The 12,252-nt window shown below is 43.4% G+C and overlaps 1 protein-coding gene across 2 annotated transcripts in view; it reads left to right on the forward strand.

The window, feature by feature from the left end:
* Positions 1-12,252, forward strand: part of PTPN14 (protein tyrosine phosphatase non-receptor type 14) — a 192,975-nt gene that overhangs the window by 61,592 nt on the left and 119,131 nt on the right. For both annotated transcript variants that reach the window (XM_065936217.1, XM_065936218.1), the window contains exon 2: positions 10,376-10,697. In XM_065936217.1, coding sequence (XP_065792289.1) covers positions 10,524-10,697 — 174 coding nt within the window. In that variant the 5' untranslated portion in view covers positions 10,376-10,523. The remainder of the gene's footprint in view (positions 1-10,375; positions 10,698-12,252) is intronic.

Raw genomic sequence — 12,252 nt, forward strand, 5'->3', positions numbered from 1 at the left:
GAGGGAGTTCGCTTGCTGCGGTCTCTCACGAAGAGCCCCTACTCTTCATCAGCTTCATCCGCCCCTTCAGGGTGTTCATCCCAAGGGCGGGGGGTGAAGCAAGTGAAAGGTGTGTTTACTTTCAGCCGTTTTTTTTTTTTAATTTTCACAAGTGAGTCACATGACCAGGCTGGAAAACCTCGGTGGCGGCTCTTGCGATTGTTTCTGAAATTGGTGTTTGAAGAGGTTGTGTGTGACCTGCTAGGATCACCCCACTGGGGGGCATAGACCACAGACCAGGACTGTGGGAAGAAATCCATTTAGGTAAGAGGCCTCGGGGGTAGGGGGGTGTGCTGTGGGCCAAACAGGACCTTGATCCTGCTGCGTGGCCTCTGGATAGAACATGCTAGGGCTGACAATGGCTCGCCCGCCTCAGGGTCTGTCTCCGCCGTGTCTGAGTCATGGATCTGTGGGGGAGCCACGTCAGACTGCAGAGGGCGTGTCGCAGTCCTGGCAGAATGCGGTGGCTTGCTTCTGTCATTGTCAGTTTTCTATGACCAAGTCATGGTTTCCAGCTTGCTTCCTGGATTTTATTAGAATGGTTCCTTGAGTAAGAACATGGCGGGTCAGATAGCGTCATTAGGAACTGGTGAGATCTTGAGCTCTCCAGCCTGGATGCCCTATCCTGCGAAATGGGATGTCAGGAGGCGCCATCTCCTGGGGCCTTTGGAGTTAAAGCTCAGCGGGGCACCCCTGGCCTCGAATCTCCTTTAAACATGGAGGTGCCCATTTTTGCCTTCTTCATGTTCTGACACTTGCAGGAATCGCCCAGTCTGGTCACTGGCTGTGTTTGGCGTGAACATTCCAGGACACACATCACCATGCTGTGGGTGTAGACACTGACAGAAGAAAGAGCTGGAATTGAGAGCTGCAGATTCTACGGTCTCCCAAAGAAGGGTGGAGTCTTTAGGACAAAGCATTCCTGGCATGAATAGACAGAGAGAACTCCTTTAAGGAGTGAACCCGAGTCAGGTATTTTGATACAGGTGATTATGCAAGTTGGACGGAGAAGAATCCCTTATCTTATGCCTGATTGATTGTTCTCTGTATTTTATCCAACTTATCATTTTACCTACCAAAAGAGCTATTCCTGTCATCCTTTAAAAATGAAATGAAAAACTCCACTATCAATTTGATCTATTTAGATGCAAGGTTTACTTTGGAAGGGCAAGAGGGGTTGGGTTGGAGGGAAAATATTGACCCTATTTTTCTGTAAAACACCTCTTGCAAAGTAGGCACTGTTATCTGTTATACCAGGTTACTTTCGAAGTACCATTTAAGAAATGCTTCTTTATTAAAAAAAAAAAAACTTTTTAATATGGAAAAGATGGCAAGCAGAAAGCTGTAGAGAGTGGTCTGAGCCCTGACATGCCTGGCTCCAACCCTGAAGACCTGTCTCCTCGTGGCCAGGAGGCCAGTATTGCTTCACCTGTACCCCCCCCCCCAACTGAGTTCCCCCACCCCATTCCTTTTAAGCAAATTCCAAACACTGCATCATTTCATTTGTAAATATTCAGGAGGCACTTTGAATGCCTTTAAAGTTTAGCTAAATGAAAAATGGAAACTTCTTGTTTTCCCAGAGCTGCCTTTTGCAGGTCTCCTCCTCTTTCTCCACATCTCCCTGTCCTCCTCTCTCCTTCTCCTTTCCCCAGTTAAAAATGGCAGCATCTGGGACTTCCATGGTGGTCCAGTGGCTAAGACTCCATGCTCCCAGTGCAGGGGACCCAGGTTCGATCCCTGGTCAGGGAACTAGATCCCACATGCCACAACTAAAGAGTTTGTATGCTGCAAGTAAAGACCTGGTGCAAATAAATAAATTTTTTTTTTTTTTTTTTTTTAAATGGCAGCATCTGATACTTCTTGGAACTGGTTTGCTTCTGAGTGTAAGCAGAAATAAAAGGGAACCACTTGCTTAAGGCAAAAAAAAAAAAAAATGATTTCAAGTAACAGAAGCTTTACCTTCTCAAGAACCATTTTTTTTTCTTGTTATTTTTAACCACCATGAATGGGACTGTTTATATATATATTCATTTTCTGCCTTCTTAACCAGAGCCCACTGGATGTTATTTAATCATTCCCTTTTACTGCAGAGTGTTTTTGATACAGCTGTTGTTACAGCTGTTGTGCGCATGCTCAGTCGTGTCTGACTCTTTGTGACCCCCTTGGACTGGAGCCCGCCAGGCTGTTCTGTCCACGGGATTCTCCAGGCAAGAATCCTGGAGTGGGCTTCCATTTCCTACTCTAGGGGGATCTTCCCAACCCAGGGATCGAACTTACACTTCCTGCATCTCTTGCATTGGTAGGCAGTTTCTTTACCACTAGTGTCTTTTTACAGTTTATCTGTCACCTCCCTCGTTGCTTATTTTATGCCCTGTCAAGGTGCTTTTCCTTATCCCTTTTGAATCTAAGGGCGGATTTAACTGTATAAAGATATGTAAAGTTAGAACGAATGAACTGTGAGAGTGCTGTTTCCCCAAGCAAAAGTGTATGATGTTGGACTTAAGGGCCTTGTGATATTTGAATGCTCAAAGGCTGTTTTGGCTCTGTGTCCTGATTTTCAGCCATATTCTGCATAGCTGTTACTGTGTAGCTACCTTTCCTGTGGGTGAGGTACCCCTGTGATGGGGCCCTATAATAGGAACCTTTCTTCTCACTTTAAATACAGCTTAAAAAAGACTTGAAAGGCCAACGACATAGTTAGTGCATGGCAATGTTGGAAAATGTGTTTTTGGACACATTTCTTGCATCTCACCGCTGGATGTTTGAAATCCATCCAGTGGGAAGAGAAAGAAAGGGATTTTAAAAGGTGGCCATTCTGTTTTTGTTGTTGTAGTTGTTTAGCAACTGAAAGGTAGAGATTTGTGTTTCAGACCTTGCACAAAATTTGTATTTGGCTAAAAAGAATTTGACATATGGGTATATGTCAAATTTATAGTAGAAACTAATAGTCTGATTTTTTACTAAACAAAGTGAGCTTCCTCTCTGCTAGTCTTCTAATTCCTTTACAGTGCTGTGTTAGTTTCTACTGTACCATGGAGTGAATCAGCTGCAAGTACACATGTATCCCCTCCCTCCGAACCCCCCTCCCGCCCCCGCCCCCCCCGCCCCGCTGGTCCTCACAGAGCGCCGGGCTGAGCTCCCCGTGTGATGCAGCAGCTTCCCACCAGCGCTCTGTTTTGCACATGGTGGTGTTCATGTGTCAAACCCAGTCTCCTGTTTCACCCCACCCTCCCTCCTTTCTGCTGTCCTTCAAATAGGGAGTCAGAGAAGACATTTTCATCCCCTCTCACCCCATGCTTTTTTAAAAACTCCCCTTAGGAAAATGACATCGTATTTTTCACAACCAAGCTGTGTCTTATGCAGGTTTATACACAGGATGTGTGAGTTACATCAGTTTTTCCCTTCTCACACCCAGACCAGGGTTACATAGTTCTGTGAGGTGTGCTTGGAAGTTATAATAATATGGAATGCTGGAAAGATTCCAGAAGCTGTTGGTAAATAAAGAATGCAGCTGAACAACAGTTAGCTTCTGCTAGTGATTCAGAACTTACATCTGGGGGTGGGGGGCGGGGAAAGAAGGCTAGTATATGTAATATAGCATGAGGATGCAAGAGAAAGTGTGATGACCGTCTTGAAGATTTGGGTTTTAATTTCTGTCTTTCATTTTTCTAAACGCCATACAGGTAATTTAATAAAGAAGATTAAGCTGTATTTGGTTGACATTATGAAAGATCTCTCTACTTTTAGCCCATCATATTTAAAGATTTATTAGATCAGCCAAATAATTTTTTCTGTACGATGATGAAGCTTTGTGTTTTTAACTGGCAGGATTTTCACTGATACGTTCAGATAAAAGGAGTATAAAGTACTAGATATTCACAGCTGATAGTTAAAGATGGATATGTACATGTTAGAGGTTTGGGAAATCTGATGGAATAGTCAGGAGTGGGTTTTAGAAGTGACTTTAAAGCTTTCTGTCCGTTCTCTCTTACTGTTGCCTATTACATGAAAGGAGTGGGGTGTTTACAGAGCAAATATCCCAACAAATTGCTTTCAGCAGTCACGGGCGCACTGAAACACTGACCCATCAGTAGTTCCAGCGTAGTTTTTGCAGAGAGCTTCCGGGCATATGGCATCTTTCTTGTCTTCAAGACCATCCCTGGAATATGGCACATCAAAGGCTGGAAAAGCAGAACTTTTAGAAATCTGGGTAAAACTTTTCCCCCAAGGAGCACCAGGGAGGTAAATAATGTCACATGCCATTTTTCCCACGGTTTAAGCCTCTCTGAAGCTTCCCCAAGTCCATCCTCTCTGAGGCTCCAGATTGCTCCAGTCTCACTGAGGGCATCTGGAGATGCCTGTCCTACCTTGGTTTCAAAAATCTCAGCTGTTTTCAGGATTCATTCTTTCTTTCATCATAATGACAAATATTTATTCAGCTTCCTGCCATGGCCAGAGCTCCATTTCTGGATCACAGGGGACCACAGAGCTGAATGCGACACAGATCTTTCCCTTCAGGATGTTCCTTGGGAGCCCAGAGGCCTATGGGAGATTCTTCAGTGTGCGAGAGACTGGGGTGTGCCTGCAGCTTCAGAGACACAGCCAGATGGGTTATAAAACCAAAGACAGTTTAGAATCAACCTTCTACCAAAAAACAAGCAAAAGAAGCCAAACCCCAAACCAATCGCTGACTCCACACACTCTATACACGCTATCGCCTGAGATGACGGTCTTCTGACCCACTGAGGATGGGCTGGTAATGGGACATTTCCCCTAATGGCTGGTTCATTTCTGCTCCGGATGTCAGAGTCAGGGGGATGGCAAGGGTGCAGTGCTGGGAGAGACCATGATTTTGTTTTACACTTGGTCAGGTTTCACCATGGAATTGTCATTGCTTCATGCTAAACTTTATATTCTTTGTTTTGCCTTTTTCTTTTAAAATTTTTTTTTGGGGCGCGGGGGAGGGATGTGGGCCATTTTAAAAGTCTTTGTTGACTTTGTTACAGTACTGTTTCTTTTTTATGTTTTGGATTTTTTTTTTTTCTTTTTTTTTTGCCGTGAGGCATACGGTATCTCAGTTTCCTGACCAGGGATCTAACCCACACCCCCTGCATTTGAAGGTAATGTCTTCACCACTGGACCACCAGGGAAGTCCCTGCCTGTTTTCCCTTTTAAAAGACTTTGTCCACAATAGGTGCCAAGATCCTCAAGTCCTTTCAAAACACACCTGCTCTGCTATCCTTGAGCAAAGCCAGCTCACGGCTAGGGGCATAGGAGGGGAAAATGCCCACACTTACTGAGCACACCCAGGAAACATTTTCTCATTGGCACCTCACAAACACCAGGGGAAGAGATTATCTTTACAGGTGAGTAAACCCACTCCAGCACTCGTGCCTGGAGAATCCCATGGACAGAGGAGCCTGTGGGCTGCAGTCCATGGGGTCACAGAGTGTCGGACATGACTGAGCAACTGAGCACAATCTGAGGTTGAGTTTATCTTTGTGGATGAGTAAGCTGAGGATAAATAATTGACACTCTCTCTAGGCCTCTCTGGATGAATCCAGTTCTCCTAGCAAGGTTTGAGTGTGTCCTGTTTCCTGAAATTAAACTTTGAATCTTAGAAATGCTCAGCTCATTTGGAATTCCCTCTCCTTCTGTTAAATGAGTGACTTTTTAACACCCAAATGTATAATGTTGTTGCTGTTGTTTAGTCACTAAGTTGTGTCCGACACTTTGTGACCCCACAGACCCCACCAGGCTCCTCTGCCCATGAGATTTCCCAGGCAAGAATACTGGAGTGGGTTGCCATTCCCTTCTCCAGGGGATCTTCCTGACCCAGGAGTCGAACCCGTGTCTCCTGCATTGCAGTCAGGTTTTTTACCACTGAGTAATCTGGGATGAACATATCCACAATTCCACTATTGAAAAAGAAGAAAACCATAACACATTCGTATCATCTCATTTCTACTCCCTATTTCAGATTTCCCTAATGTCTTGTGTGTTTTATAACTTTTATTTCCCAAGCTCGGTTTTATGAAGGTCACACTTTGCATTTTGTTTTAATAACTCCAGAATTTCTCTTACTCTGGAGCAGTCTGCCTCCAAGCCTTCCTGTTCAATTTTTTTTTCATAACATTGACTTTCAGAGGAACCATACCAGTTTTCTTTTAAACTTTTTTGTTGACAGTTTAACTGGCAAGTGTCTGGCAAACTGAAGATTTCAAAAGTTCTTTAAAACTTAAAATAGGTATTTTCTAGGAGCTGTATTGTCAGATATTGCACCTGATGTATCATCATCTGTAACGTATTTAAAAAAAAAAATCTTTAGTTACAAAAATAAGGCAGTTGTAAAATGTTAAAACAATTGAGAAATGCAGCTGCCCCTTTGTAGCCACAGGATCCACATATGTGGGTTCAACCAACTTCAGATCAGAAATATTTTTGAAAAGGGGAGTTCCAGAAAGTTCCAAAAAGCAAAACTTGAGTTTGCCAGGCTGGCCAGCTCTTTCCATAGCATTTATATTATATTAGGTATTGTAAGTAATCTAGAGATGAATTAAAGTATAAGATAGGTTCTTTGCAAACACTGTGCTATTTTACATAAGGACTTGAACATCCTTGAAATTTGGTCTCTGTTGAGTTCCTAGAACCAGTTTCCTGCAGAGACTGATGGACGATTGTACAATATATGAAATATAAAATGAGACTTCTGCTTGATATCATCACCATGGGGCCCTGAGATAACAGTCATTTTGGTGAACTTACTTTTTTCCCTGTTTATTTGTGTGTTTTTGTTCATTATAAAAACAGTGTTTGTCTGTGCACTTTGTTGTATGGTGTACTTTTTATCTCGCTGTATTATGGATTGTGTCCTGTCAAATATATATTTAAAAGCAGGGACTGTGTTTAGCAGTGGCTGGGATAAATGTGCACCGAGCCAGCCGCATTCCTTCTTAGGTGTTCAAAGTGCCCCACCCAAAGGTAAAGAGCCCGGCCCAGGATGAGAAATGTGACTTGTGCCCACAGAGCAAATATTTTTCTCTCTCTGAGGCTCTCTAGTTTTTCCATATAGGAATTGAATCTTGATGTCCTCTACCCTGTGTTTGAGCAAGTTCATGGAAATGTGAGAGGAGTAAGCTCTTTAAGGACTCTGTAGTTGATTTCTGATACTCTTTTTTTTTTTTTTCCTTTTTTGGGTGGGTCCCTCTGTGTTTTCTTCTGCCGATATCAGGAGATCATCAGGTTGGCCTACCTAGGAGGTAAACACGACACTCTGCCAACATAAAGTGCTTTAGAAACGTTCATCTATTTTACCAAGCCCAGGTCGCTCGCATATGTATTTTAAGCCTTCATAAAGCATGTACCTGTCACGCCAAGGAATGCGCCGAGGGCAGACATCAGAGGCTGGCCCGGGGAGTCTCCGGAGTGTGTTTGGCTGGGTTGTAGGGTTGTGTCCTGACAGCCTCCTGGCTTGAGGCCTGGGGTGATTTCTGACAAGGAGTGATTTCTAAATATTGAAGCCATTAGAATTACTAATTCAAGAATTCCTGCAAGTAGCTATTCCTGTTTGTCTATCCAAGTGTTAGGGGGCTCAGAGGTGACTGTGTGGAACGGGCCTAAAGGCTGCCTGACTTAGGGAATCAAGTTAACAGAACGATCATATGAACAGGAGATGGTTCTTTGTGCTTCACGGGGAACAGAAAGTTGCACAGAGAGGCCATGTGGACGTGTCTGGCTTCTTTGGAAGATGAGAGCATTGGAAACCTTCCAGTGAGAGCACTGCTGGCACAGGCGGATGGTAAAGCTGCTTTTGTTGTTGTTATTTTATGCTTGTGTTGTCCATGGCAATAATGTCATCACTGGCATTCATAGGACCTCTGGGGGTCAGTAAATCTTGTTATTAGTGAGTTAAATTTGGTGTAGTTTGGTGATGGACTTTTGCATCAAGCATTTTGTAAAGGACCAAAATAAGAATAGGGTGGTTCCCCACATCTGTCTAAATATTTGGTGAGAAAAGGATACAGCTGTGATTTTAAGTACATTAAAGAATTCATGTATTCACTTTTTCTTAAAAAAGAAGTTGCAGACTAACTCATCATTAATTACTAATTTATAATTAATAATTAAATGCATATTCATTTCATTTTCTATCATCCAATAATAAATAAGAAAATAGAGTAAATAAGACAATAAGTATAAGTATTAAAAAGAAAGACAACGTTAAAAGAGGAATAAGATTAGATTTTAATTTCAGGGTCAGTGAATTGCCTAAGTTACTGAACTTTTTCCATCTGTAAAATAGAGATTATAAGTCAATACCAGAGAGCTGGTAATGGGGTTAAAATGAGACAATATATTTAGAAGTTAAAAAAAAAAGTTCAGATTTCACTCCTTTCTTGAAGGGACAGGCTGTATTATGTAACAACCTCAATAGGAAAAGAATCTGAGAAAGGATACACGTATGTGTTTAATTGAATCACTTTGTCCTACACCAGAAACTAACAGAACATTGTTAATCATCTATACTCCAATGTAAGATAAAAACTTTATCTAAAAAAGAATAGAGAAGAGACTTAAGAAATTTGGAGTTAATGATACTTGGAGCAAACTTTCTGATAGCTGGGTAAAGAGGGGCAATGAGATATAAATATCTTATTGAACTCCAATGTTGCTGCCCATCTGAGACTTCTCGAACCTTATGGTTACACTGACTTCAATACAAGCTGTTGGGTGGTTTTTATGGAAGGTTGGTTCTTAAGTAAACATGATATTTTATTCACTATGTTTTTCCTGATCATTAAATCCGTGTTCACGACAGTTAAAACAGAAAATCAAGAGTAGTCAAAGGAACATTTAAACCACAAAGTCTCTCATAATTCTATTTACCTGAAACAACCATCATTTAAAATACCCTGTGTACACTGAAGGAGCTTCCCAGTGGCTCAGAGGGTAAAGAATCCACCTGCTGGCAGGAGACCTGAGTTCAGTTCCTGCGTCAGGAAGATCCCCTGGAGAAGGGCATGGCCACCCACTCCAGGATTCTTGCCTGGAGAATTCCATGGACAGAGGAGCCTGGCGGGCTACAGTCCATGGGGTCACGGAGAGTGGGACACAACTTTCATACATTGAAAGAGATTTTCTTTACCTGCGCTGTCATAAATATTCCATTTTTAACTCAAGCAGAGTTAATATAGTAACTTTTCCTTCTGTCATCAGTGATCTAGCAGCACACATTTTGGTTACCTATTTTTTAAATTATAAAAGTGATACTCTGTAAGTAGATTAAGAATAAATCCTTATTAGAACACACAGAAAAGTCAAAGATTTCTCTCCCAAGAAGCAGCCACCCAACAGCTTTCTGGGCATCCTTTCAGAAATATTTAATGTATACACAAGAATATGTCTTTCTCTACATATTTTTAATTTTATGCAACTGGAATCTATGCATACAGTAAGCATTTTTTTATTCCATTTAATTCCATGTCCTAGATTGCCACACTAAATATACTAGCTACCTAGCCTAATTCAAACAACTTTGCAAATGATATATTTATCTCAGTTTTCAGTGATAACACATTTTTACACTCTGTGGGTATAGTACTACTTATGTAAGCAATCCTCTGTTGATAGAGAAAATGTTTTCAGTTTTATGCTGTGTGTACATGCTAAGTTGCTTCAGTCATGTCCAACTCTTTGCAGCCCTATAGACTATAGCCCACCAGGCTTCTCTGTCCAGGATTCTCCAGGCAGAATACTAGAGTGTTACATATAAACAATTTTTCAGTGGATATCCTTTCCAAACTTGGACAAATGTATCTCTAGAAAATATTTCTTCAAGTAGAAGTTCAGAGAGTAAAAGGATATATACATTTAAAGTTTTATGTATTATTAGTAACCATGCTTTGTTTGGATTTTTAGCATTTCATCAGTTTACACTCTCACCAAAAAATATTACCCAGCATTTTCCTCAGTGATGGCTATTACTATTTTTTCTTATTTTGGTCTGTGCCTATCTAATAAATGAAATATGATCTCTTAAAAAAAAGTGAATTGAAGTTGCATAGACATTGGTTTGAATACTGGCTTTGCCACCTGGTTCTTAGATGAGTCCTTTTAATCCTCTGAACATCTGTGCCTCTAGCCATAAAGTGGATCTTGTCATATCACCCTTGTAAGACGAGGTCAAGTGCATGGGTTCCACCAAGGCGCTTGGGAGCATCAGAGTTTGCCGGCTCTTGAATCTGTGCCTCCGGGGGATGTGCTCCTGTGGGAGGAATGTGTGCCGCCTGGAGCTTTCCTTCCAGCCCTAACCTTGCTGCCACCTTTGTGTTTGCAGCGCCCCTCCGGAGCGCCACGCCGGGCATGGACGCCTTTTTCCGCACCTGGAGGAGCACGGGTGGTAGTGCCCCGTCACGAAGCTGCTGAGGCCGTCTCGGGGGCGTGGGCGCCAGGGCACGCGGGCAGCATCCCGGGCCTGCAGAGCCATGCCTTTCGGCCTGAAGCTGCGCCGCACGCGGCGATACAACGTCCTGAGCAAGAACTGCTTCGTCACCCGCATTCGCCTGCTGGACAGCAGCGTCATCGAGTGCACGCTGTCCGTGGAGAGCACGGGGCAGGAGTGCCTGGAGGCGGTGGCCCAGCGGCTGGAGCTGCGGGAGGTAAGGGCGCGCGCGTGAGGCGCGGAGAGGCCACAGCGCACCCCGGGACCCGGCTTGTTCCAAGCATCCTGTGATTCCCAGCGTGGCCTCCATCATAACGCCTTTGGTGGACGCGGGGGCCCGCTCTGATGCTGCCAGAAGCAAGGACACCTCCTAGAGCTTGCACGCGGCTGGGGGCGGTGGGGGGCAGGAAATAGGGGTGAGTGTATGGCAGCTCCCCTTTGTTTTCAGCCCATGAGGAGGCTGTAGTGAGATTCTCCTCCCCAAAGTCATTTACTCTCTTTAAAAGCAATCAAGTGGGGTAGTTAGCTGGGGTTTTGATGTTCCAGCTACATGTCAAGGAGAAAACTCCCACATACAGGGTGGATGTAGCTGCTTTTATTTTTTGTTTGTTTCTGTACTCCCCTCTTCAAAGAGGGTAAAACAAAAAAAAGAAAGAAAGAAGCATTTATAGTGAGCATGACCACTGAAGCTTTTTTTGTGGGAGCTTGTAAAATGGAAGTTTTGTTCCTCTTAAGATTCCTCATGACCCGTGTTTTCTTTGGGCTTTAAGCAAACCCAGGATTCACCATTCAGACAGTCACGTTACCTCTCTTTAGAAGAGGCTCTTAGAGCAATATGCCCTTTGGTAATAAGCAAGCCCTGCTGTTTTGCAGTCTTTCAGACATTCAGGAGAAGAGACGTTTGAGAGAGACCCACTCAGGCATTTGTTTCTTGAGAGCTTTGTAGGCTCGTAGGTAAGGGACCGTGGTTGAACAGTTGCCAGTGTTGAAACGACGGCAGACCCCTGAGAGTCAAGCCCTCCTTAGGGTAAGGAAGATTGTGATTGTCCTGGGCCCTGGGATATCATTGCCCGGTTCTCAGGGTGGTCCCTCTGGAAAGTGATCACGTTTGATCTCTTTCCTCATCTCTCAGCATCCACACCCTCTTTCCATGTGCACGGGAGATGGGGTCAGGGAAGGTCTTCCTGTCCCCTTGGCACCTCCTGCAGCCTGCCTCTTGTCCTCTGGATGATGCTTCACCTGAACACTTGCTTCCCGACAGTCCTCATGTTTAGACTTTGGTTTTGGTGTTCAGGTCTTCCTTTGACTTTTCTTTTTCTGTGGGGGAGACTGTCCCGCCCAAAGGATACATGTAGCTTGGTAACTGACACAATTGGATAAACATATGAAAGGTTCTGACCTTGGTGGTTGATAGTTGGCTCTTTTTTCCTTATTAGTAGCACATTAGGGTGTATGCATTTAAGCATACGTGTGTATATCGGCATAAAGCATGCATGTTTTATAGTTTAGGTGTATCCTAAACTTGATAGTAGCTTTGTATTAGAAAAATAAATTTTGATTTAAATTTTGATCTACATTAATTACAATTGGTGTTGTATTAGATAACTTAAAAATAGACTATGAGGGGGGGATCCCTGGTGGTTCACTGGTTAAGACTCTGCACCCCCAATGCAGGGGGCCCAGGTTTGATCCCTGGGCCGGGACCAAGATCTCACATGTGACAACTAAGAGTTTGCATGCCGCAGCTAAGACCCAATGCACCCCAAGAATAA

Source organism: Muntiacus reevesi, chromosome 5 (assembly GCF_963930625.1).
Source record: "Muntiacus reevesi chromosome 5, mMunRee1.1, whole genome shotgun sequence".
NCBI classification, from domain to species: Eukaryota; Metazoa; Chordata; class Mammalia; order Artiodactyla; family Cervidae; genus Muntiacus; species Muntiacus reevesi.